Here is a 26,645-nt window from a genome sequence, read left to right on the forward strand (position 1 = left end):
AAGGCCACAGGGCATGCGGCAGGAGCTGCTGCCTCTATGCCGTCCTGGCCTGAGCGTGCCCAACTGTGGAAGCCCTAGAGGCAGCTGCTAATGCACCTCTAATATTTCAGTTATTGCTTTCCCAAGTGATAACTGGGTACATGTGAAACCAAATCACTGTTCTGTCACAGCCTGCTGTCCCCAGGGGAGGACTCAGCTGCAGTCCTGAGGCCAGGGGAAATTGTCCCGGGGTGTCAGGAGTCACTGCCCTGCTGCCAGGCGGTCTCCACGAACAGGACACTCCGTTGCATGCCTCACAACTCTCCCAAGCCCAGGCATCCCCTCAGGTCATTGTTGGGGAGGGACAATGATGGTGGCATGAGCACCATAGGATTGTAGAATCTTTAAGGTTGGAAAAATCTTTATGGTTGAAAAAAGCCCAACCATCAACGTAACACCAACATATCTACTAAACCAATGTCCCAAAGTACCACGTCTACACTTTTGTTTCTTAACACCTCCAGGGATGGAGACTTCACCACTGCTCTTGGCAGCCTGTTCCAGTGCTTGACCACTCCTTCAGTAAAGAATTTTTTCCTATCATCCAATCTGTACCTCCCCTGGTGCAACTTGAGGTCATTTCCTCTCATCCTATCACTTGTTACTTAGGAGAAGAGCCAAGAACCCACCTTGCTACAACTTCTTTATTTTTTTTAGGGGGTTGTAGAGAGCAATAACGTCTCCCGTCAGCCCCTTCTTCTCCAGGCTAAACAAGCCCAGTTCCCTCAGCCTCTCCTCATAAGCCTTGTTCTCCAGCCCCCTCACCACAGCCAGGCAGAGGCTGGCACCAGGAGGGAGCAGGTATGCAGAGGGCTGCGGGGGGGAGTGGGGACAGAGGTGATAAGGGGGAGCTGTACCTGCTCACTGGGTGGGTGTTTGGAGAGCGAAATTGGCTCTGGGATCTTTGCCCAAACCGAAGTTACCCAAACCCAACAACCGCGGTGGGGCAGGTGGCCGGGTCTAGCACCCCTTCCCTTCCGGGGGGGCTCTCCGGTCGCTGCCGGGGATGCTCGGGATGCAGGGATGCGGGGCGCTGGGTACCACTCGGGGGTCAGCGGCCAGGGGACGCCTCGGGGCGGTCCGTGGGTGCCGTGCCGAGCCGTGCCGGTGCTGGGCGCTGCCGCACAGCCTGGGAGGGGCGGGCGGAGCGATTGGCCGCTCGGGAGCGCAAACCCTGCCCCGCCGGGCGGCTGCGAACGGGGACACTCGCCCTGCTGCGCCTCCCGGGGCGGCCGTGCCGCGGCTCCGAGACCATGGACCGGCTCAGCGGTAAGGGGGGATGGGATGGGACGGGACGGGATGGGATGAGCATCCCTTCCCCCGCCGAGCCGAGCAGAGGGGATGCCCGTCCTGGTCCCAGGAGGCTGCGGGTCGCGCATCCCTTGCCAGCCGAGCGGGTGCAGCACCCTGGCTCCGTGCGGGACCCTGCCCCGAGGATGCCCTCGCACCCAGTCGGGGCACAAACTGGTGCCTGTTTACCTTTGCTCGTCAGGTCGGTGGAAAGGCAGCGGCTTGCGAGCAAGTGCGTGGGGTGTAAGCGCTTGTTAGGGGAAACCGTGGTCGTGGAAAGGGAGGCGGCTGGTGCTTCAAGCCGGAGATGATCGGGTCTGGAGAGTTTCCCCAGCTGGGGAAGATGCCGGTGGTCTCATAAAGCCGTGGAGGGCTTGATCCCCACCCTGCTGGGAGGCGGCTGCGTTCCCACACGTGTGCGCTTCCCGCCTGCAGCTTGTGGCATCGGGCGCACGTAGCTGCGAGGCTTTGATCTGGGATAGGAATAAACCTGCCAGGGCTTTGGGCCAACTTTGCAGAGAAGGTCCTGGCTTTCTTCTGGGGCTGGCAGGTCCCAGGATCGGAGCAGAGGGAGGCTTTCGGGGGGAACGCTGCTGTAGAATGGTGGCCTGCAGCTGCAGAGAAGAATCAGGTGGTGACATCGTGTACCACAGGGGTCCTGGCCCTTGACCCGTCCTTGGAGGTGCTGCAGCAGCACCAGCCAAAAATGATAACAAAGGGGCCAGGGGTATTGCAGTGCAGCATCTGCAGCCCTGGGTCAGCACCAGAAAGACCTGAGGGTCAAGAGTTCCCCTTCCCGATGTAAAAGGATGGGGTGGTGTTTCCGCAGTGGAAACGCAGCATGAGGAGTTTGACTCTTGGGCTGCAGCTCACAGTGCTCAGAGAGCAGTGTCAGTGCCCGGCAGCCTGGGAGGGACAGGGATGGTGACAGGGACAGCCTTCCCCACGGCTGCAGCTTGCCCTGCCTGCCAGCTGGCCAGGGTGGCTTTTCCAGCTCTGAAGTAGGGAGATGTTGCAGGGAGGGTGAGTGTTATCAAATGACACATGATGCCAGAGCTGTCCTCCAGACCCTCCTGTTCATCACTCAGAGCCACCGGATCCTTCAGGGGGCTGTGATTCATGGAGGGAAGGTGTGGGGATGTCACCAGGCTCCCTTCCCTAGTGCAAGGGAGTGCTGGGTCCAGTGATGAGTAGGAGCTCTGTGCCCTGTTCGCAGCCTCTGCCTGCTTTCTGGTAGCTCCTTTCTTCACCTGGAGCTTCACTCGGTGACTCTGTGTATACTGACTTGCTCTTGCTTTATGACCTACCAGCTTCTTCATTGCTTTCTGTGCTCCAGCTGAGCCTGCTGCCTTCCCTGGCAGGCTGGGCAGCACGCAGTTTGAGGTTCAGCTCTACACCACCAGCTGACCAGAAGAATCGATGCTGTGAGGTGTCTGCAGAGTTGTCTGGGTTGTTTCAGGTTGTGCTTATAGAGAAGTGAATGTGTGTGTGATTTGGGAGGTGATCTCTGCCAAGAACCTTTACTCTAGCAGGGCTGTGCTCACACACGGCTTCTCCTTGTTAGTGGCTCTTCCCTGACCTTTTGTGCCACCAGAAATTAGGTCCTGCACCAAACTTATCTGGGGTTTAAATCCAGAAAAGCCAGTGGAGAAGTGTCAGGGATAAACTTGGCTCCAGCTCGCCCACAGGGATGGGGAGGCAGCAGGGTTGGTGGGAGGGAGCCTGGATCATTCCTGACCTGCTGCCTGCAAGCTGGCGGCAGGAATCCCACCCGCCCCATGCACGTAGCCCAGTGGAAGGGGGTGTGGAGTGGGTGAGAAGCACAGATCAGGCCAGCTGTTAGCACGCCAGGCAAGTGCCGAGCTCTCCCCTGCATTGCAGCCATTCCTTCTCCTGGAAATTCAGCTGCCCGGGGCCACAGCCTGTTTATAGCCAGAGAGCGTGTGGAGAAGAGGATTGAGCCCACCATGGGGGTGGGAGGGTTGTCCCAGGGATGCTGACGCTGCGAGAAGCAGGAGTCATTGGAGTTGGGTTTTAACCTGTATCTTCCAATATCCTTCCACACGCAATGCTGCCCTTAACTAGGGGAAACGGGTCTCACTGCGGGTACTGGATCCCTGTTGTGTCCTCCAGCCAGGGACCCTAGGGACTGTCCTATCTGCTCAGGCCGTCTGGAAAACCTGCCTCTTTCCTGTTTGCTCTTGACCTGGAAATGCTGCTTTCCAGTGCAAATGTGCTGAGCTGCAAGGCTGATGCACCCTGTGCCACAGAGCAGTGCTGAGCCCCGATGTGCCTGAAATCCTCTCACCTGCAGCTGACAGGAAAACTTTTCCCAGCCCAGGAAAACTTTGTTTAAGGTTTTGAAGAAGTTGCCTTATCCCAGACATTTGGAAGGCTTTTCAGAGAAGGACAGGGAGTGAAAACTGGGCTTGACCCAAGATTTGCCTGTCGTTCAGTAGACAACTAACTTGCTGGGGACAGGAGATAAGGATTTAGCAGAGTGGAGGCTTGAAGGAGTTTCTGGCATCCCAGACTCACCTCCTAAATCCTTAACCCTTCCCTACACCAGCTACCATCTAGTCTGGCGTGGCTAAAGCTTTCTTCTGAGGAACGCACACCTCCTCCTGTATATAAGCAACCTTCTTCCAGTGAAAATTAATGGCACAGCTATCAGTCCTGCAAAATATCTGTGAAATGTCACTCTTCCAGAGCAACACTAGGACAGTTTGGTTGGAAACTTCCCAAGGAGTTCTGCATTGTCTCTGCCAACCCTGTCCCACTGCCGTGCAAACAAGAGGCTGGCACCCTGTGCCAGGGCACCCACGGGGTGAAGACAGCGGATCCTGCCACACGCGGGGAGGGCCAACAGCCTGCCTTTCATCACCCCGTGGTGCTAAACGTGGCAGCATTCAAGTAGCTCAGGTCCCTTTGCAGCCACTGTGCTGATGATCTGCAGCCTCCACAGTGGGGAAGGATGAAAATAACTTCTCTAACCCTCCCTCCCCCAGCTCTCCCCACAGCACAGCTGCTGCAGCCTCTTCCATCTTTGCTCCTGATATGCCTCCCATCGCATCAAAGGCAGGCTCTTTGGCAGGCAAGGGAAAACACTGACATTTCGTAACAGTTTGGAACAAAAACAGATCTTTGCTGCAAGGGGTTTCCATGATTAAAATACTTTTTTTTTTTTTTTGAAGTGGGTTTCATGTGCATGTGATCCTGGAAGCAACAGGAGGGAGCTCTGGGAGGCACTGGTATGCTCTGATTGCTAACAATTAGCAGGAGATGTGTAAGAAGCAGCTTGAAGAATGGCTTTGGCTTTCTTCTGGTTTTTTTTAACATTAAACCCACCCAGTTTGGTGATAGGGGAAGAGCCGCTTTTTGACTCCTTGTCCAGTGGGCTCAGCCTCCAATTTTCACGTGGTCCCAGTGTCATCTTATGCTTTGGGAAACTGAGGTTGTAAAGGGGTGGAAGTTACATAGGAACAGGTTTGATATCTGGCTTCTGTGTCTGGGAGTTAAAAACAGGTAGGATGAACCAGTCCTGGAACAGACAGAGCCATCAGCAATAACCAGAGCAGTCGCATCTTACCCTGTGCTCAAGCCTGTCAGCTCTCCCGCCAGGATAAACTGGTTTCCTGCCTCCCCACAGGGGTTAAGTGGGTAGGAAATGCTGTCGGCTGGTGGCCTTGCCACTGCACCTGATGCTCCCGGCGGAGCTGGGCAAGGGAAGGAAAGGGAAGGGCTGTTCTCAGCTGAGAAAATACGCTTATCCTGCCCTCTCAGGGTCCTCTGGAGCAGCACAGCCCCAGCCCCCAACACGGAGACCCTCTGCCATGCTCTGCCTGCCCTGGGATCATCACTTTCCAGGAGGGACGGGGCTGAGGTGGCCACTGGGAGGGTCCCAGTCCGGGCAGGGGGACTCCTGCAGGGCACAGGTCCTGAGTTCTGGGGTGGGGATTATCCCTACAGGGCATCTGTAGTTTCTTCTCCCACCACCTCTGAAAAGAGACTTCTGCATTGTGCAGTGGCTGAAAGTGTTTGGGAAAGCAAAGCTGGCTGGTGGGTAATCCAGCAGCTCCTTCCTGCAAATCCCACGCCCTTCCTGCCTACACCCTGACAGGTGAGGGTTCCATACCCCCCTCTGATTCTCACAGTCCAAGCACAATTGATTTGGTGTGACTCTTCCTCCTAGAAACACCTACCAGCACTGTCAGCCTCCCCACGTCTCGCTCGTGCATGTTGGGTATTGCATCCAAGATGTTTTGGACCTTGGCTTTAGGAAAGGGTGATGTGCGGGACACAGGATGTACAGGACACGGATGCAGAGACCTTTCCACCCCCATCAGTGGTCCTGGGGTGTCTATTTGAGGATGTTGGGGCTAGAGGAGGCCCTCGGTGTCTGTTCCTGCCTGGGTGCAGGGTGGTGGGGAGTGCATTCCCATCACAGAGCTGCCATTAGCACTGGGATGCTGGGTCAGCAGGTTTCCCCACCACGGGTCCTGCAATTATCTGTAATTCCCTTCTGTCCGGGAAGCTGAGGTTTGGTAGAGACAAAGGGCTACAGAGAGATTAGAGCTTCAGGTGTCCCCAGCTCGGAGAGAGCAGGAAGGTGCGACACAGGATGCTGTTTGGTGTCTGCCCACCACAGAAGGTGGGCGCAGGGCAAATGACTGTGGAATCAGTCCCGCGGCCTCTGCAGTGCTGGAGGGGAGCCCAGGACAACCTGCAGCTCCTGCACTACAGAGTTTGTTTGGAAAAGGCCGACACCAAAATTTTGGTTGGAGAAAATACAGTTTATTCTGGGTTCTGACTAATCCTAACATCTCCCCTCTGCCTGAAGCTTGTTTTTCATACATTACTCAGCAGGTCTCGCCCCTGCCTGACTATTCCTTTAAAGGGCATCTCAAACCTCTCTTTTTCATTCATTATTTAAACGTATTCTCCAGCCAGCAGCCTCAAAGCCCGGCAGAGCATCCTGCCTGGTGAGGCTGGCACCAAGTTTTGAAACATAGCCTGGAAGTCCTGAATCTGGTCTGCATGTATTTGCAGAGCTAATTGTGTTGATTGGGTTGAGCTGTGGCTGGAAACAACTTGTACCTGGGGTTAGGAGCTGCTGGGATTCCTGAGTCTGGGGCAGAGTGAGACTGCCCATGCCCTGCCTGCTGGGAGTACGACTGGGGTCACTCAGCAGTATGTCACCTGTGTGCTTTTATTTGCTCAATTTGTTGCTGTGCTCAGCAGTAAGAGAGGGCAACCCAGAAACCACCCCCTCCTCCTCCAGGCTCTGGGCAGCTTCAGCCTCTTCGGGTTAGAGGGATAAAGTTGGCTTTTCGGGAGCTAAAGCAAACCACCACAATCTTCTCGGGGAGGTGAAGAAGGGGCTGCTAAGCCATCAGTAACCCCTGGACAAGGACTCGTGCAGCACCATGGGGCACCCCAGGGTCGTTATCTGCCTGGGACACAGGAGATGTTTGCGGGTGATTTAATCAGCCTGTTAATTATTACCTGCACCAATTGTGGAGCTGCTCTGCTTCCCTGTGAGCTGCTGTGAGGAAGGACATATGCTGCAACGCAGCAAGGGCTGCCCCTGGGTTTTTTTCCAGTTCAGAGAGCCTATGCCCCTCCGATGCCCCGTGGCTCTGGTGGGGGCTTCCTGCGGAGGTGACACCCCTCTGGGTGCCATGCCCGAGGGGACTGGGAGCCAAGCAGAGCGCACAGGGTGAGGGTGCTGCTGTCCTGGGGGAAGGCTGCAGCTCTGGCCACGCAGTCACTGCCACTGAGGGGGGGATTTTCCACCTGCAGCCATGCTCCAAGTGTGGGCATTGCCAGGAGAGCTTGACCCAGCTTGGGCCAGCGCTGCAGGGCAGCTCCCATCCCTCTGGGCCAAGCTGCGAGGAGTGTGCTTCCAGTATGGGGCTGGATAGGGAAGGAAGCACCATGATTCCCTTGTTCTCCAGTTTCTCCTTAATCCAGGTGTATAAAGAAGAGACTTGGCTGGCCCCGCAGCAGTGAGTGATGCTTTCTTCACTGTGTGAGCTGGCAGGGGTGTGAACAGAGGTGATAATCTTTGCCCTTTTACAAGCTCTGCTGGCCTGTAATTACACTTCTCTCAATTCAGGACTCCTGGTTTTTGTGTAAGACTGTGGAGAGGTTGTGAAACTGTCTCTCCTCAAGAAAAGAGAGCACAGGGATGTGGATGTTTGGGATGTAGCGCCTGTGGCAGATTCCCTTGTGCCCAGGTTCTTGGCACTGGCTGGGTGCACTGGGCAGAGCTCTAGCCATGTGCTGCAGCTCCCCTTGCTCTTCTCTGCTTTTTGGGGGTGGAAAGGACTCCAGAAAGCTGCTTTGGCACAGAGGGATGAAGCAGGAGGGTTTGGGGTGAGTGAGGTTGAGAGCGTGGTTCTGCCACTCTGCCCTGGGTTGGACTTGTTGCTTGGCCAGTCTCTGCTGTGGTGGGTGAGCGACTGGGAGCAAGGCCATGCGATAAGGCTTTCTGCAGGGCTATTTATACTGGCAGATGAGCTGCTGCTGGCAAAAGCACTGGGCCAGACCCAGGACCCTTCACACAAGTGCTGCTGAAAGTGGCAGAGCTGGCCGAGCCCCTGGGGTTGTGCTGGGAGTGGAATCCCCCTGTCAGCATCGGGGTGTGGGTCTGGAGCGGATGGGGCCACAGATGAAGGGGGTTTGGCAGGCGTGACCAGGACAGGTTTCTTGCTATTTAACCTCTCCTCCTCACCCAGGGATGGAACAGAAGGGAAAGGCCCTGTGAACCCTGCAGGCTGGTTCATGTAAGGAGAGAAGCCAAGGGTGACTGTGCTGGGCAGGAGAGCTGATGGAGGACCTTCTGCCTCCTTGAACAAGCAGGTTTCACGTTCATCTCCTGGGACTGATTCTCCAAAGTTCTCAGCTAATGATATTAGTTGCAGTAAGGTCACCACAATGAGGTTCTCAGGAGATGTGTGTCTTTGCCCTGCCTGCTGCAGCCTGGCTCGTGGGGTGCAGGGTGGGCAGTGGGGAGTTGGGGAGGTGGCAGGGAAGTTCAGCAGTTTGGACAATGGGTCAAAAGGTTTGACCTCACCTTATGCTGCTCCACAACACCCAGGGATGCTGTGGCAGCCGAGCTGGGAACTGCAGGGGGAGCAGGGACAGCTGCTGGGATCCCAGGGCTAATGGCAAGGGATTGTAAGGGGTTGGAAGAGTCACCGACTGGGGCAGTTGGAGAGCTGGGGAGGGTGGGGGGCCCCTGGCCACATCAAGTGGCCCCAAGCGCTCAGGCTTCCGCTGACATTGTTGTATGCCGAGTCAGAGATGCTCCCCTCATCCACCCCACTCAAGGGGCCCTTGTTTCCAGGGAGGAGATGATTCATGTGCATCCACTAGCCCCTTAGCAAATCTTCCACTGTTACAGGATGTTGCCGGAGTTTAAGTGTGATCATTAATGGTTGGCTTTTCTCTAAAAACCCTCCGGGCTGGAGCACGCCAAGTTGCTCCATAGCTGTACAGACTGCTGCTCTGGGAGGAGACATTACTTTCCAGGCTGGTGTTTCTGGCTCCACCAGCTCATCCCAGTTATCCCAATTTGCCCCACACCCAGCTGATGTTGGCTGTCCAGGAGCCTGAGCCTGGCTGGCAGGGATGCCCTGCTCATCCCTGCTGCCCTCCAGGGCTGAGCTTTGCCCTTCTCCTGCCTGCTTGGCAGAGCTCTCCTCCTGCCTGCACCGGAGGAGCCGTGGCCGCAGGCAGGGTGCAGGCAGGCAGCAGTCTGTCCTCCTGTCTTCTGCACAAAGGAACAATTCTGGGAGCGCTGAGTCTCCCCCACCAAGGCACTTCCTCACTGGCTACGTGCCTACCTCCTCCCTGTGTGTAAGAAACCTCCTTGGGGATGGGAATGGGAATGGCCCTGAGAGCTCAGCAAAGAGCTCAGGATGCTTTAGTCTTCCTCAAGCAGTGCTGGTGGGGAAAAGGTGGCCCTGTTGGGATGAGAAGCAGCTTGCTGGAGCTGGAGGGGCACTCCAGGCATCACCCCTTCAGGCATCACCCCTCCAGGCATCACCCCTCCAGTGATACCTGCACCCTGTGCTGGGGCAGAAGAAGGCTAGGGGCAGGCAGTGAGGTATGGAGGCATGTCCCAGTGCCCAAGTGTCTCTTGCAGACTGCTCAACTTCATGATGCCTGTGGAGAGGTCAGAGTGGTTTATCTGCTGCCACGAACTCCTCAGGTGATGCTCAGTCTGTCTGTCTCCCATGGTAGGCAGCCTCCCTGCAGGGCTCCTCCTGGGGCTGGGGCATCTCTGCTGCTGTCACTGGGTGCTGGGGCAGCCCCCAGCTGTGCCCCCTTCCCTAGCCCACACCCCACCTATTTATGGTATCCCAGGAGCTATAAACATTTGTTTACTGCCGGTGGCAGCTCGAAGCAGCTCTCTGTGGGCCAGCACAGCATCCCAGGGCCCTGCCCGCGCCAACAGGAAGGATTTATTTTTGCTTGGTTTTTATTTTAGCTACAAACAATGGCCGTCACTCCCAGCATCCGATTTCCCCCCAGCCCTCCTCACCCCCAGCCTCCACCTGGCGCAGGAGGAAGTGTGGCCAGGGGCAGGCAGGGAATGCGAGAGCTGTGGCTGTGGGATGGGAGTCCCTGTGCACCTCCCCGCAGCAGCCCCGCAGCATTATGGTGCTGTGGAACAGCATCTCCACTCCGCAAGGCTCTACAGACAAGCTTTGCTTGAGGCGACAACTCCACGTGTGTTGTCTTATTTGTCCCCCCTACAAAAGCTGGGTCTGTACACCAGGAAACTCCTGCTTTGGCTTGGCCAGATCTTCTTCCTCCTCCTCCTCTTCCTCTTCTCTGCAGGTTGCTGGAGCAAGATCTGACTTTTGCTCCCATGACAGAGCAGAGGCTGGGGAAGGAGAGATGGACTCTGCAGCTGCAGGCTTTGCCTGGAGGGCCCTTATCTCCGCACTGTGGAAGTGGATTCTCAAAGGGGGTCTAAAAATAGAGCTGGCCTGGGTGCAAGGTGGAAAGAGATGGTGGGGTGCTGGAAGGGATGCAGCTTCTCTGCCAGCATTGTCTTGGTGCTGGTCCCCTGGCTCACGCAGTTCCAGCAGAGCTGCACTGGGGCCCCCCAGCCCATCAAGCCCGAGTTAGCTAATGCTAAAGCCATCTGCTGCTGCAGCTCCTGGTGTTCCCAGGCTCAGGAGACCTTTCTGACATCTCTATCCCACTGTTGCAGTGGGACAGGCTGCAAATGTGGAGAGGAATTAATTTGCAGGAGGGGCTGGCGTTTCTCCCTGTCCTGGGATGCCTGCATCCAAAGCCTGAGCCCAGCAAAGTGGTGTAATCCCGCAGGACTTGGGTTGCAAGAGAAGCCCCAGAAGAAAGCAGCAGGTGGGAGCCATTTGTCAGCACCAGAGGCAAGGCCAGAGGTGTCCTGCAAATGAGCCAGTGCCGAGGCAGGTGGGGGACACGGGGCCCCTTTCTGGCTGTGTTGCCTGCTCAGTGCTTGTGGCTGCTCTGTGCTGCCTTCTCCCCAGGAACCCTTTGATGTCCTGCCAGTGCTTCCGTCCCCTGGCTCTGCGGTTTCACGCTATGGTTGATAGGACCCGCAGGGGCAGGGTTGTGCATCCACACCAGCACCCACGCACCCAGCACCAGCACATGAGCCTGGTCCCCTGCCTGCTGTGCTGTGGGCACAGACACAGGCTGGTGTGGGGTCTGCACTTACTCCTGCAGCTACTGCAGAGGGAATGTGCTGGTTCTTGCTCACCAAGTGACCTCAGGGAGGTCACATTGGCACCCACTGCCCTCCACAAAGCAGCCCTGAAGTAATCTCTGCTCGCTTCCTGCAGCACCCCATTAACCTTATTTAGACCAGGAGCCTAACCAATGTAGGAAAATAATTCCTTCCCTTCCTCTGCAACCCTGGGCAGAAGCTCAGCTCAGCGGGCCATGCACTCTTCTGGGATCACAGCCCTCTTTGAGTGCCCCCCCTTGTATTTCGGAGGATGTTTAACAAGGGAGACGGAGGGGACAGCTCAGCTGGGGAGGAACAAAGGCGCCTTCAGTGCTCATCCTGCGCCGTGCTTCGTGCACCCTGGCTCAGAGCTGGTGCTTGGGATGTCGGTGGTGAGTTCATCCGCCTGCCATGACAGGGGACAAACCTTATGCGGGTGCTCTCAGTTCTTTTGCTCAAGGGAGTGGCCTCACCATGCACACCACCTGCTTTGTCACCAACAGTAGAAACCTGCTTCATCTTTTGCCCTCAGCTGGTGTGAAGCCCTAACTAGGAACTGGTGGCTGTGATGGGGGATGTCCTGCACACAACAGGGGATGGGAAGCTAGTGAGCACCATGGCGTAGACTTTGGTGAGCTGTGGGAAGCTGATGTAGTCCATGTGCACAGGCCGCTTCTCTTCCATGGGCACTCATGGCTACCTGAGAGCCTGCTGAGCTGAGGCAGCAGCAAGGTGGATAAGTGTCTCCCTAGATGCTTGTAGGTGCTGGATGGACAGGGAGGAACCTTGCTTTTCTGTCCCAGATGCTTCCTTGCTAGTCCTGTACCCACCAAGCCCTGCAGGGGAGGATGTGTCAGCTGGCCTGGAGAGCATCACTGAGCATAAGCCTGCTCCCATCCTGCCCATGCAGTGCTCTGCAGACATCCCAGGGCAGATCTGCCTCTCTTTCCTTCCTCTGCCTCTGCAGAGGGGCAAGAAGAGGACCATGGGAGCTGATCCCTTACCCTCACTCATCGCACACCTGAGCTGGATCAGATCCCTGCCCCAAGAGGTACATGCTGAAGAGGGCAGTGAGCACGTTGTCAGCAGGACTTAGGTCCCATGGCTGCCTGTCTGCTGGAACAGGATCCCCATGCCCTCTTTGGTTGCCCTCTTGTTCCCCGCAGGCTTAGGGTTGCCGCCAGCTCCCCAGGCTTACTTCTTACTTCTGGAGCTGTGCTGAGGGTTCTCCCCACCCCTGGGGCTACTTGTCCACGTTTGGCCTGCTCACAGGAGATGGGCGCTGGCAAGGCCACCCTTGCTGAAAGGGCTGATGCTGCTGTTTAGTTTGGCACTAGGGAGGGAGGAGGAAGCAGAAGGTCCGTGGAGATAGAAGCCCGTTGGCAGGGGCAGCAGGAAGAGGCTTGTGAGCCTCATCCTGCCTCATGTCCTGGGGAGGCATTGATTTGCGGCTGGGCATGCTGTCTCCTTGCCTCAAGGCTTATCTTGGGCTGGTGCTGTTCCACATCAACCCACTCGTGCCGGGCTCCCCTTGAGCCAAAAAGCTTTGAAACAGAATTTGGTTTTGCTGTGTTGTCCCTGCTTTGGACAGCAGAGCCAGCCTGCTTCCCGCTGGTCCCAGGGGGCTTATTGCACTCTGGCTGTGGCTCACCGGGGTGCAAAGCGAGCACCCAAAATTCTGGGTCAGACCAGGTCAGTTTTTGATGAGTGTTGTGCAGAGTGGATACAGTGTTTGGATAGGACTCGTTAGGCAGAACCTCGTTAAAGAACATGAGTAATGAGGATCCCAGCAGCACAGCATCTTGCCTTCCCTCTGGGAAATACGCCCCGTGCCAGCCTTCACTACCATTCAGCTCTGCTCTGCTGGGACCCTTCCCCTGGCAGAGCCCAGAGGGGCTCAGCAGTGGGGACAGAGCCCAGCAGTGGGGACAGGCACAGCTCAGGCAGAGAGTCCCCGATGCTCCGTGCTGCCAGGGCGCACACCCTCCCCTTCTTGCAAACCGTCCTCATCAGTCAGCACGTCGGAACTGCCTCTGCCATCACCTCTGGCCTCCCCTCTGTCCCTGGAGGCTGTAAGCCAGCTGCACACTGTCCCAGCTGTGCTGCAATGACTTTCAGTTGCTGCCAATAAAAGGAATCCGGCTCACGCCTGCACTGGAAGAAAGAGCAGCGTTTTTTCCCCCCACCCTCTGTAGGCTCCAGAGCTGCAAGTTTCCTGGTGTCTTTGAGCTTGGCCTCTCCAATGCAGGCTGGCTCCTGCAGGACCTACCCTGGGTTCCAGTGGAGCTGGGCAAGTGTGTGGTTCTGGGTAAAATGGGAGCCTGGCTTTGGATGCAGCTTAGTTTAGTCTTATCCTGCTTGGAGGAGAAAAGGTACAGGAAAAACCTGCAATAAGGATGTCAGTGCATGTGCAGAACTGAAGGTGTGGGAGCTCATGTGAAATTTGGAGTCCAGAGCTCACCTTTTTCGAGTCCTCCCTGTCCTTCCCATCCCTGACCAACATGTGTTCCCAAAGCTGTCAGTCACTGCTGCCAGCACCATACATTCTGCTTTCAGTGTATTTTTTGTAGCCCTGCTCTGCTATGCAAACACCCAAATGTTTTCTGGAGCCCTGCTGCATGGGTAACCCCACAGCTGTGATGTGCTTCTGCTTCAGGAAAACTAGCCCATGAATCACCATGTTAAATACCCACACTTCTATGTGTTGTGCCTGTAATGGTGATTTGCAGAAAATTCTCTTTTCCTGCTTTTTGCTGGGCTCTCTCTACCTCTCCTGCCTGGTTGGTCTGCCAGGCTGATGCTGTATTCAGGTGCAGCAGCCACTGAGGAGCTGGCAGGTACTGGGATCTCAGACACTGGAAAGCTGACAAACAGTGACTTCTGGTGTGGTTCTCCTTTGCCAAGATTTCAGCTGCTCCAACCCTCTTGGCCACCTCTGGGGCCGTGTGTATTAGCCTGAGGCTCAGCAAACACAGGGCTGGATGGGGAGAGCCCCTCCTGTGCTGCAGGGACTGTCCCCAGGGGGAATGCTCTGTGCCTGGAGCGAAGAGTGGAGTGGCCATGGAGCAGGGTGGATGAGCTGGGATCATACAGGGAAGGACTGACAGCAGGGCAGAGGAGATGCTGTTGGTGAGCATGGGAAGGCTCTAGCCTGCATAAGGGCACCATGCAGAGGTGGTACTGGGCTTTGAGGCTGCAGGGTGGTCTGAACACTGCAGGGGAATACAAATGTCCCCTAGCAGGCGACAGGTGGGAGGACATCCCTCTGGGCAGCACTGGCAGGTGGCTCTGACAATGGCCTTTGGGTTTCCTTTCCTTCCTTCCATCACTACCCAGCACCCAGCACAGCAATGGGGCACCAACAGCAGTGATATGCTATTGGGCGAACAGGGATGTACTTTTGTCTGTGTGGAAAAATACGAGTGCTGAGCCCTTTGATACTGTCCAGGAGTTCTGCAGAGCTGGTGTTTCTGTTCATGGGCTCAGCTGTCTACATCCCAGCATCTGCTTGCAGGTGGAAGAGCTTGTGCATGGAAGGAGCATGTGTGTGCTTAGCAAATGCTGGTCCAGCTGGGAAAGATGCCCATCCTGGGGTCTTCCACTTGTTTCAGTGCCTTCTGCCTTGTCATAACCCTGGCACTCCGACTCTATTCTGGCTGACAGGCTTCTTCCTTCTCCCCGCAGTGCTGGACCAGCTCCTGCCAGAGCTCAGCATCTTGCTTAAACTGCTGGACCACGAGTACCTGAGTGCCACCACACAGGAGAAGAAGCTGGCTGTCTCCACTATCCTGCAGAAGCTGCAGCCACCCACAGGTCTGTGTCTGCTCCTGAGGTGCCCAGTGGCTGTCTCCGGGGGCAGTGGGTGTCCCCAACAGCTACCTGAGGCCAAAACCCCAGTGAAGTAAGGAAAACCATCAGCAGCACAGGAACCCCAGCACCTGCTCAGCATCCTCAGGGAATTTTGGTCCCAGTTCTCTCTTCCTGGCTTCTCCCAGCCCCAGGTGCAGGGGCTGGCGTTGAGCCCTGCTGTGGCTGCAGGAGGGCTGTTCCCTGCGGAAACACCACTTTACGGATGTTTTCCTGCCACCGGTTTCTGCTGAGCATAGGGGTTTCCGCGGGAAGGCCGTGCACCTGGGGCTTCACAGCCTTCCCACCTTCCTGCCCTCCCAGGGCAGGGGGGCAACAGGATCCCTGGGGGCTCTCCTTCACTCCCCAGGCGCCTGCTCCAGAGGAGTGCCCTGTGGCATGGGTGGGTGAGCTGGCCTGTGCCCTTGGGTTGGTGTTTGCGGGCAGGAGGGGTGCTGATGCTTGGCACAGCCCCCCTGTCCACCCCCTGGCTGAGACCATCCCTCTCCCTCCCAGGGAAAGATGTGGACTACATGTATGTCAACACAGCATCCCTGAGCAATGGCACCAGCTTCGTGGAATCTCTCTTCGAGGAGTTTGGTATGTGTGGACATCCCAGGGGTCACACTTGGTGGGTTCTGTGCTGGTCCTGGGGTCCCCACTCACAGTGCAGGCTCTTGGGGCACCCCAGGGAGGGAGGCTGCAAGCCGTGTCTTTGTGCCATGGGGGGTCCGTGCACACCCAGCCCAGCTGCATTTACCAGCAGTGCCCAGCTCCCAGCACCTTCCCAGCGAAGGTGCTTGCCTTGGGGGTCCCTGGAGGGCATGGCTGAGGAGGCTGGCTCTGGGGTTTCCTGCTCCCTTCATCCTTTCCGCTCACCCCTGGGCAGACTGTGACCTGCGGGATCTCCAGGACATGCAGGAGGAGGAGGGGGACACCAGTGACAGCGTTGGCTTGGAGCTGGTGAGCAGACAGACAGAAAAAAGCGTAAGTCCCTGAATGCCCACCTGTGAGGTCTGCTCTGTACCTGCCTGGGGAGGTGGCAGTGCCCGGCACTGGGACCCCTGCCTGTCCCTTGCCACCATGGTAGCTGCTGAGACTCGGGACCCTCTCCGCTGCCTGGCTAATGTGGGTGGTGTTTCTGCTGTAGGTGCCTGTGGATCCTGCTCCACCACTGCCCACCACTCCGCCGCCTGAGGATTACTATGAGGAAGCCCTGCCCCTGGGGCCTGGCAAGGCTCCCGAGTACATCACCTCCCGCAGTGAGTCCTGCTCCACACTGGGGTGGCAGGAGGGTGGAGGGAGCCCTGCAAGCTGTCCTCTGCATCCTCTCACCTGCCTCCCTGCCTGGCCAAGCAGGCAGCCCTCAGTGGGCCTGATGGCTCATCCAGGGGAAGGAAACGTCCCTGCTCCCACCAGCTTCGCTCTTGTCCTGCTTCCTTCCCATCACACTGCTCTGTTATTCCAATGAGTTGTTTGCTCTGGCTCGACGGAGAAGGGGGCGATGGGGGAAGGTTGGAGCCACGGGGTGGCCAGTGCTGAGATGCCCTGGGAAGGTGTGCTTTGCTCTGTCCCTGGATGGAGCATCCTTGAGGGAAAACAGGTGTAACAGCCCAGCTGCCCTCTGCTTCTTCCACAGACAGCTCCAGCCCCCCCAACTCCATAGAGGATGGCTATTACGAGGATGCAGACAGCAATTACCCAGTCACCAGGATGAACGGGGAACAAAAAAACTCTTGTAGGTATCTGAGTGGCCTTACTAGGGAGAGAGAGCTTCAGCAAAGTCCAACCCTGACGTGGGGGCTTGAGGGCTAGACTGGGGGCACATGGGATTGAGGCTAGGCAACTTCTCATGTGTCAGAGGCTGCTGGGCAAAAAGCAAGAAGTGTGGAGTGTTGGTTGTGACACAAGCCAGAGCCCTCTTGCTGCAGCAGGGGTGTGATCAGTGCCATTTCTGTCACCAGCAAGGGGAATGCCTGTGCAGTTCTCATTGCCCGTGTGAGCTGCCTCTGCCACAGTGGAGGAGAGCCAGGACAAAGACACCCCTGCAGAGCCCTGCTCCTCTGAGCCCCGCAGAGGGCCAGCACATGATCCTCTGTTGCAGATAGAAGGTTTAATCCAGGCTTTCAGTTTGAGGCTTGCAAAGAAATAAGCCAGCCCAGGGGTCTGGAAAAACACACTTGGCCTAGGAGCATCCTGCCTGGCTTGGAAGGGAAGCTGGGGGTGGCTGGGGTCAAAACACCTCTGTTTTCAGAGGCTGACAAGGAGTCCATCCATTGCCAGCCCAGGCTCTGTGCTGGAGCTCACCGGGCATGGGGGGCAGCGCGTGAGCATGCTGGGCAGGCAGGGCCCCGGGGTGCATTGGGGTGACCCGCCTGCTTCCTTCCAGACAATGACTCGGATGCGATGAGCAGCTCTTACGAGTCGTATGATGAGGAGGAGGAGGAGGGGAAGGGCCAGCAGCTGACACACCAGTGGCCATCGGAGGAAGCCTCCATGAACCTGGTGAAGGACTGCAGAATTTGTGCTTTCCTATTGCGCAAGAAGCGTTTTGGACAGTGGGCCAAGCAGCTCACCATCATACGGGACAGCAAACTGCTGGTGAGCCCAGAGCTGGAGAGGGGCAGGAGCCCACTGGAGGGTTGGGTGGGAAGCCGAGTCCAGGCTGAAGAAAAATAGCACTGACTGAGCCAAGACCCTGCCCCAAGGCTGCGACTGCCCTGCAGAGCACATGCAGGGGCTACCCTTGCTTTCCTTGCAAGCTAATGGAAGTCCCTCTCTTTTGGGACTCCACAGAGCGAGAGGGCACACCACAGCCCTCCTGCCCCCGAAGCACATCCATCCGTGCTACCTATGAGAGACCCTGAGAGGGACCCCAGCGCTACCCGGCACAGCAGGTTTCTTCTGAGCCCTGAGCAGTTTTTTTGCTTCCCTTAGTGCTACAAAAGCTCCAAGGACCAGCAGCCACACATGGAGGTGCCTCTGGTCTCCTGCAACGTCATCTACGTCCCTAAGGACGGGCGACGCAAGAAGCATGAGCTGCGGTTCTCGCTGCCAGGGGCTGAAGCACTGGTGCTGGCCGTGCAGAGCAAGGAGCAAGCGGAGGAGTGGCTGAAGGTACCACTGCCACAGCTGACCCCCACTTGGCCCAGAGGGGCACACCGACCCTCCTTGGCATCCTCTCTGGATGAGGCAGGGAGGGGGCTGCCCTAAGAAAGCCCTTACATCACTGAAAGGGGAAGGGGGCTTTGCTCCCATCTCTTATCGATTGGAGGGGGGGTGGTAAGCCAATTCCCAGGGCCTGGGCGTCTCCGGTGCCGATAGCCCCCGCAGGGTGGGGATGTTTGCTCTCCCCCTCCTCTTCCCTGTGGCCCTTTCCTGTCTTTGTTCAGGGTTGGGAGGCAGGGGCCGCAGGGAAGGGGCTGTGGGTGGGAAATGCACTTCTGTGCACGCCACAAACCTGGCTGGTACCCCAAATGTGGAAGAACAGGGTCATTTTACATGGCCTGGACAAGCCATGCTGTGCCTGCCTGTAAAACGGGGTCCTGAGGTGTCTTGCAGTAGCAGCTGACTATGGGGCTTGGCACCCAAGTCCCTCACCTCTGAGATTTCCAAAATCTAATAAAATCTGCAAAAATAGTTGCAGTTTTGAAGGGGTCAAGGTGTGTGCAATTGCCCAGGCAAGCCGAGCTTGTGCCTTGAGCAGGGCTTGTCCTGTCCCACAGAGACCTCCCTGTGGTTCATCCCTGCTCTGGCAGCAAGAAGGGAATGTACCGAGCCAGGAAAAGCAGCCCTGGCTCTCTGGTGCCTTTTGAGCAGCTGCTGGGGTCTGTCTCCACAGGTGATAAAAGAAGCCAGCAGTCCAGCAGCAGGTGGGATGGAAGCTCCCACCTCCCCAGTGATGCCATGCAAGATGGACCTGGATAAGGTGATGGTTTCTAACCACAGTGCTGGGGTGCTGTGTGAGGCTGCTGCAGCTGAGCCTCCTTCAGCTAAGCCTGGGGAATGAGGGTCCAGGAGAGCACCAAGCTCCTGGTACTGCACAAGGTATCCTTCCCACCCTCACTGTAGCTCCGTGGGGCTTATAGGGCTCCCCACTGCTGGGAGGGGGGAACGGGGCTCCCCTGGCACCAGGGGATGTCCCAGCCCTATTGGGAAGGACAAAGGGCCAATAGTGGCTGATGCTGGAGGCTGTACAGGGGCTGCTGCTGACAGGCTGCCTGCTCCACTCCCCCTGCAGCGGCTGTCGCAGGAGAAACACACCTCTGACTCGGACAGTGTGGCGACGGGTGAGACCAGCTCCCCAGCATCCCGCAGAGATCCCAGTGAGCATGGTACGGCACCTGCCCCCAGCCAGGCAGGCTCTCACCCCTGGCCTGAGGGGATGGCTGTGTGCACCACAGCTGGGGAGCATCCTCTCCCAGGGACTGGGGGTGCCGTGACATGTGCTGGAGGCACACAACTACCCTGTTCTTCTTCCAGGGAAAGGCAAAAAGAGTGGCTTGGCTGACCTGAAGGGCTCAGTGAGCCGGGCAGCAGGGAAGAAGATCACCAGGATCATCAGCTTCTCCAAGAAGAAGCCTTCCTCTGAGGACACGCAGACCTCCTGCACCGAGGAGGACATCCCCTGCAGTGGTTCGTGTGGCCAGGGCAGGGATGGGGCTTGGCTCGCATGGGGCTGGGAACACTGGGGAGCTGCTATCTTTCCCCCCAGCCTGTCTATGTTGAGGGCAGGCAGGGGATCATACAATCACCAGGTTGGAAAAGACCCACCAGATCATCGAGTCCAACCGTTCCTATCGAACACTAAACCATGTCCCTCAGCACCTCGTCCACCTGTCCCTTAAACACCTCCAGGGAAGGTGAATCAACCCCCTCCCTGGGCAGCCTGTTCCAGTGCCCAATGACCCTTTCCATGAAAATTTTTTTCCTGATGTCCAGCCTAAACCTTCCCTGGCAGAGCTTGAGGCCATTCCCTCTTGTTCTGCCCCCTGTCACTTGGGAGAAGAGGCCAGCACCCTCCTCTCCACAACCTCCTTTCAGGTAGTTGTAGAGAGCAATGAGGTCTCCCCTCAGCCTCCTCTTCTCCAGGCTAAACAACCCCAGCTCTCTCAGCCGTTTGTCATAAAGCCTGTTTTCCAGCCTCATAAGTGGGTGCTGGAGTTGAGGCAAGCTCACTGAGCTTCTGGGGGACAATGACCTAGCCTGAGGCTACAAAATGATGCCCAGTCCTGGCTCTGCCAATTCCTGTGGTGTGTAGGGAAGGGGTGAAGGGTCAGCTCTGCCACCGCAGAAAACGGACTCTGGTGACTGCGTGGCACTGAGCAGGGTTCCCATCTGGCTCTCTGTGGGGAAACTGAGGCACAGGAGGATCAAAAGAGTAGGAAGCTATGTTGTAATTTCTGAGCATCCCTGTGTCATTAAAGCCTGCCCAAGGTCCAGCTGAGCAGGTGCTGAGACCCTTCCCTCATTCTTGCCTCCCTCAGGCTACCTCAGCGTCCTGGTTAACCAGTGCTGGAAGGAGCGCTGGTGTCGCCTGAAGGGCAACACGCTCTACTTCCACAAGGACCGCACTGACCTGCGGACCCACGTGAACGCCATCGTCCTCCGGGGCTGTGAGGTGGTCCCGGGTCTGGGCCCCAAACACCCCTTCGCCTTCCGCATCCTTCGCAATGGGCAGGAGGTGGCCGCACTGGAGGTGAGGGGGCAGTGGGGTGGGCAGCGTGTGCTGGTCCCATGAGGAGGGGGTTGCGAGGCTGAGGGAACGTCTCCTGTGATGATCAATGCTTGCATGCAAGCAGTGCCTTGTTTTCCCTTTCCCTGCACATTAAAGAAGCCCAGGGCTTCTGTGGGGTGAGCTGGAGGCAGCCATACAGGTGTCTGCAGGCTGGAGGCAGAGAGAAGGCTGGCAGGGCTGACGTGTGCAGTTTGCAGGGAGCAGCTGGCAGTTTGGGACTGGGATCTCCTACATGTGCACAGCCTGTAGCATGTGTGTGTTCTCTTAGACCTTCCTAAGCCTTGCACACATTCTTCATGTTACAATGTTCTCCACAGCAGAGCTTTGCACGGGGAGGCAGGAGCGAGAGTGAGGGGCCAGCAGCTGGGCAAGCACCCCAACTCTTTCTCTCTCCTACAGGCGAGCTGCTCTGAAGACTTGGGCCGCTGGCTGGGTCTTCTCTTGGTGGAGATGGGCTCACAGACGGCACCGGAGGCATTGCACTACGACTATGTGGACGTGGAGACAATTGCCAACATAGTGACGGCTGTGAGGCACTCCTACCTGTAAGGCTGCCCTGCTGCTGTGCCATGGGCTGGGCAGGGACCGCGCTGGGGGAAGAGCATTGGCCGTGGGTGCTGATCCCTAGAAAAGACACAGGCTGGGGCATGGTTTCATAGAATCATAGAATCACCAGGTTGGAAAAGACCCACCAGATCATCGAGTCCAACCGTTCCTATCGAACACTAAACCATGTCCCTCAGCACCTCGTCCACCTGTCCCTTAAACACCTCCAGGGAAGGTGACTCAACCACCTCCCTGGGCAGCCTGTTCCAGTGCCCAATGACCCTTTCCATGAAAATTTTTTTCCTGATGTCCAGCCTAAACCTTCCCTGGCAGAGCTTGAGGCCATTCCCTCTTGTTCTGCCCCCTGTCACTTGGGAGAAGAGGCCAGCACCCTCCTCTCCACAACCTCCTTTCAGGTAGTTGTAGAGAGCAATGAGGTCTCCCCTCAGCCTCCTCTTCTCCAGGCTAAACAACCCCAGCTCTCTCAGCCGTTTGTCATAAAGCCTGTTTTCCAGCCTCATAAGTGGGTGCTGGAGTTGAGGCAAGCTCACTGAGCTTCTGGGGGACAATGACCTAGCCTGAGGCTACAAAATGATGCCCAGTCCTGGCTCTGCCAATTCCTGTGGTGTGTAGGGAAGGGGTGAAGGGTCAGCTCTGCCACTGCAGAAAACGGACTCTGGTGACTGCGTGGCAGCCTAAACCTTCCCTGGCAGAGCTTGAGGCCATTCCCTCTCGTCCTGTCCCCTGCCACTTGGGAGAAGAGGCCAGCACCCTCCTCTCCACAACCTCCTTTCAGGTAGTTGTAGAGAGCAATGAGGTCTCCCCTCAGCTTCTTCTTCTCCAGGCTAAACAACCCCACAGTTTGTGATGTGATCTTGAGCTACTATCCTGAGGGCTGGCAGTTCAGGAAGCAGGGCAGTTTCCCTCAGGCAGAATGGAAAGGGGAAGGTGTTTCATCAATGCTGATGAAGAACTTAAGGGATACACGTGGCAGGGCAGGGTAGAGTGCTCATGAGTGAAGCTGGGAGAGCAATGCAGGAAGCCCTCTGAGACAGGGTTTACTGGGGGGCTGCCAGGGATGTCCTGGAAAGGAAAATTGCATCACTCCATCCACAGATGGGCCAGCTCCTCCCAGGACCACCGGCCAGATTCCTCCCGTGTGGTGTACGATGACGTCCCCTATGAGAAGGTTCAGGTGAGTGTAACTTAAAGGCTCGCGCTCTTCCATCACTGTAGCTGGGCTATAGAAGATGCTCCAGGGAGCCTTGGCTGGGCTGTGATGGCCCCACAGGTGATTCAGCTTGCTCTCCCTCCTGTCCCTGCTGCAGGCTGAGGAGGAGCCAGCGCGGCCGGCAGGAGCCCAGGTGAAGCGTCATGCCTCCTCCTGCAGTGAGAAGTCACGGCGGGTGGACCCACAAGTCAAAGTGAAGAGGCACGCATCAAGTGAGTGATGCCACAACTCTCCATGGGGGGACCTGGCCAGTGCAGGAGGTTGCTCTTCCCCCAGGAGGTCTGCAGCCAGGCTGGGGCTGCACTGGCTCAGCTGGACCTTGGGTGGCATCCCTGCAGCTGGGGTCAGAAGTTTTGTGACAGGCTCTGCTTCTGCATGCAGATGCCAACCAGTACAGGTACGGGAAGAACCGGGCTGAGGAGGACGCCCGACGATTTCTGACAGAGAAGGAGAAGCTGGAGAAGGAGAAAGCGTCGATCCGCAATGAGCTGATGTTGCTAAGGAAAGAAAAGCGAGAGCTGCGGGAGGCAATGAAAGGCAGCACAGGTAGGTTGGAGCATCCAGCGCTGCAGCTGGAGATGCTCAATGACACTTGGATTCTGGGGGAAGGCTGCAGAGCTGGGGTGGGATGGGGACACTGGGCTGGCAGTGGCATTGTGGCTGTGAGCAGGGCTCTCTGCAGCACACTGCTGGGCTAGCAGCCCCATCTAGTGTCCCATCCAGGAGGGTGGGTGGCTCCTCTGTCACCTCAGCCCCAGGCAGGTGCTGAGCTGGGCACACTTGTGCAAGCAGGGTCAAAGCTGCAGGACCTGGAGCAGCGGGTGGCAGTGCTGGAGGAGCAGTGCCGGCAAAAAGAGGAGTATCGTGTGGACCTGGAGCTCAAGCTGACAGAAGTGAAGGAGCGGCTGAAGCAGTCGCTGGCTGGAGGGCCAGCCCTGGGGCTGGCTGTGACCAGCAAGGCTGAGAATGAGGTATGTGCCACTTCTTCATCACTATTGTGACTCCAGCTTCCTTCAGCAATGGTGTTTGGGGTGATTGAGGGAGCAGCACGTGGGGAAGAGGAGACATCCCTTCTGCTTTGTCCCATTGTAGATAGAGGTGGGAAGCAAAGTGCCAATTACTTTTGGCTACATCAGCTTTGACTTCATGACAGTTTGTGCTTTTTTTTATTCCCTGGCTGTCCCTGTTCCCTGGGTCTCCTAAATCCTCCTCGTCCTTGCTCTCCCTTTTCCACAGGAAGCTACAAACAAGCCAAACGGGAGCCCCCCTGAGCACTTGGTGCCTGTTAACTGTGCAGCTGAACTGAGGAAGAGAAGTCCCTCCATCCTCCCTGCCAACAAGGGAAACGTGCTACGGAAAGCCAAGGTCCAGCTTTGCTCCCCATCTCCTCCCTGGTCCCATGGGAAATCTCATTCTTTGTCCCATCCTCCTTGCTTGACCATGAAATCTGGGGACTGGGGATGCTTCCTCCTCCAAAAGCAAGGGGTGCTGCCAGGGTGTCCTGCAGCCAAGCTAGTGCAGTTCAGCTGTACTCACTGCTGGCATGAGCCTGGTCTGCAGGGAGATCTAGAAGGTGGGCAGAGGGAAGAACATCACTTCTACAATGACCAGGGCAGCAGTGACTCCAGGCTTTGAAGATGCTGGGGTGGTCTACAGTCCCCCAGTAGGGAGGGATGCTCTCGAAGGACTCAGTGCTCATTTCTCCAGCAATGTCTCCTTATTTCCTGTTTCTTTTTTTTTGCCCTTTTTCCTGCAGGAATGGGAAAAGAAGCAGACTTAAGCCAGGCTGTGGAAGCACCTGCCAAGCCTCTGCCGGATGCTGAGGCTCATGGAGGAGCTACAAGCCCCCTTTCTCCGAGGCGCCAGGAGGGTGCTGGGAAGGCATGTGGGGAGAGATGTCCTCCCACACTCCACCACTGCAGCACCATCAGCCTCGTGGGCAACACTATAAACCATGGGGAAGGGGGTGGGAGAGGAATATGGGAGGAGGGTGGGGAAGGGGAGTCCTTTGTGGAACATGGTCACATACTACTGGGAAGCCCATCTCTGGGGCGAACCTCCTCCAGATCCAGGAGTTGGGCACAAGGTGTATGTGCCCATATGTGGCGCAGAAGTAAGAAGAGGAGAGCCTGATGGCTGGCAGCCAGCGTTCCGATTTATCAGGATCAGTGTGTGCCACCCTGGGGATGCTGGAGGCCAGGCTAACACTTTCTAAAGTGACTACAGACTCATTGGGGATTTTTGGCTGCCCTCAGTGTTGGGGTTCATGAGCTGCTCAGGACTGGATGTTTCAGAGACACTGATCGTTCACCCTGCTCACTGCTCCCAGCTCCGCAGGGTCTCATCTCAGGGTTCCTCGTGCCTCAAGCTCGCTGTGCCTCAACCAAGTGCCCTTGTCCACTATTTTCTTCTTGTCCTCCAGGTAGTAAGGGTGAGGGCACACTGGCTTCCCTTGGGAATGAGCAAAGCTCGAGCGTCAGCATTTGAAAGCAAATTAACAGTGGACACCTTTCAAGCTTGCTAAACAGCTTAGATGTGCTGCAAAGGGCTGAGGCTGGAGGCAACCCAGCTCTCTCTGCCCTAGCCCGTTACCAGCTTTTGAGTGAGCAGGGAAAGGGATGGGTTTGTCTCCTGGCCAACAGCACATTCACAATATTTCTGCTGCAGTCAGACATGGTTTGCCAAGGCATGCGCTCAAATGGAGCGAAGGGAAGTTTTAAAAATTAAAAAAAAAGAAAAGCTTTCAAATGAGGGGACTGGAACAGAAAAGAGAAATAGAGAAAGGTCATTTAGCACAAGAGGTAAAAAAGGACAGGAATAAAAGGGAAAGGCCCAGGCTTTTGTGCTGGGAAAGGGAGCCCATTGCCCACTCATGCTAATGACTGCCACAGTTAACCTTTGGAGCTCGCTCTTTCAAAGCCCTCTTGTTGGTAACTAGGTAAGCAGCTTTTAATAAAAACGCTGGCACTGGTATGCCCCTTCCTGGTGTAGGTACCATGGGGGGATAGAACTCCTCCTCCTCACAGGAATAGGGCAGGACAGCTCTGGGGTGGGCTCAGCATCCCGGTGGCAGCGGCTGCTGGGACTGGCAGGCTGGGTGAACCTTGTATGCTGGGTTAGCTCAGAGCCCTGAGCTTAGCTGCCTGCCGCCCAGGCTGGAGGGGATCCCTGTCTGTCAGGGATAAGGGTCCGGAAAGCCCTGTTCCCAAAGTGCTTGTCCTCTTCTGTGCAGCATCTTCCCTGTGCTGGTTGTTGCTGCTGCTGTCACCTCTGGGACCTGGACCCTCACCGTCCCATGTCACCTCAGAAAAGGGTACATCCCCTTTCCTCAAAGCATCACCTCTCCCAGTAAACAAACAGTGGGGAGAACTGGAGCTGGACCGCCACAGCCTGCGAAAACACATCATAGAACCATAGAACGGTTTGGGTTGGAAGGAACATCAAAGATCACACGGTTCCACCCTCCTGCCATGGGCAGAGATACCTCCCACTGGATGAGGCTGCTCAAAGCCCCATCCAACCTGGCCTTGAACACCTCCAGGGGTGGGGCATCTATGACTTCTTAGGGCAACCTGGCCTTTAATTTCACCCACACTGCCAAGAAGCAGAGTTACCATCTGGTGCACAAAACCCACAAAAAGTGTGTTCAGCAGTGAGGGCAAGCCAGACAGATTCCGGGGTGAGCTGTGCCAAGGGGGCCAGCCTTAAACCCTAGGGGCCCAGGGGGACCCATCGGATGGCTCATTGGGAAAAGCTCCTCTGTGCTTCTTTGGTGTGACACGAGGGGCTCGTCCACGGGGTGAGGAACGGAAAGGGGAGACTTATTCCTCATGCTTTAGTCCAGAGCGTGTCCAGAGAAGAGCACCAAAGCTGGTGAAGGGGCTGGAGAACAAGTCTTATGAGGAGCAGCTGAGAGAGCTGGGGTTGTTTAGCCTGGAGAAGAGGAGGCTGAGGGGAGACCTCATTGCTCTCTACAGCTACTTGAAAGGAGGTTGTGGAGAGGAGGGAGCTGGGCTCTTCTCCCAAGTGACAGGTGATGGGACAAAGGGCAATGGCCTCAAGCTCCGCCAGGGGAGGATCAAACTGGATATCAGGAAAAAATTTTTCACAGAAAGGGTCGTTGGGCACTGGCACAGGCTGCCCAGGGAGGGGATTGAGTCACCTTCCCTGGAGGTGTTTAGAAGATGGGTAGATGAGGTGCTCAGGGTCATAGAATCATAGAATCA

General features: G+C 56.7%; 1 protein-coding gene across 1 annotated transcript; it reads left to right on the plus strand.

Moving 5' to 3' along the window:
• The first annotated feature begins 1,196 nt into the window (after nt 1–1,196).
• Nucleotides 1,197–25,422, plus strand: AFAP1L1 (actin filament associated protein 1 like 1). Its single transcript, XM_069869107.1, has 19 exons — nt 1,197–1,308; nt 14,744–14,872; nt 15,422–15,505; nt 15,795–15,892; nt 16,056–16,167; nt 16,545–16,643; nt 17,295–17,506; nt 17,843–18,022; nt 18,747–18,833; nt 19,146–19,239; nt 19,388–19,540; nt 20,392–20,603; nt 21,042–21,187; nt 22,305–22,383; nt 22,517–22,631; nt 22,801–22,965; nt 23,212–23,390; nt 23,656–23,784; nt 24,176–25,422. The coding sequence occupies exons 1-19, from the start codon at nt 1,293–1,295 to the stop codon at nt 24,197–24,199; spliced, it is 2,313 nt and encodes a 770-aa protein (XP_069725208.1). The 5' UTR covers nt 1,197–1,292; the 3' UTR covers nt 24,200–25,422.
• The last annotated feature ends 1,223 nt before the right edge of the window (nt 25,423–26,645 follow it).

This window comes from Phaenicophaeus curvirostris, chromosome 15, assembly GCF_032191515.1.
Source record: "Phaenicophaeus curvirostris isolate KB17595 chromosome 15, BPBGC_Pcur_1.0, whole genome shotgun sequence".
Lineage (NCBI taxonomy): Eukaryota > Metazoa > Chordata > Aves > Cuculiformes > Cuculidae > Phaenicophaeus > Phaenicophaeus curvirostris.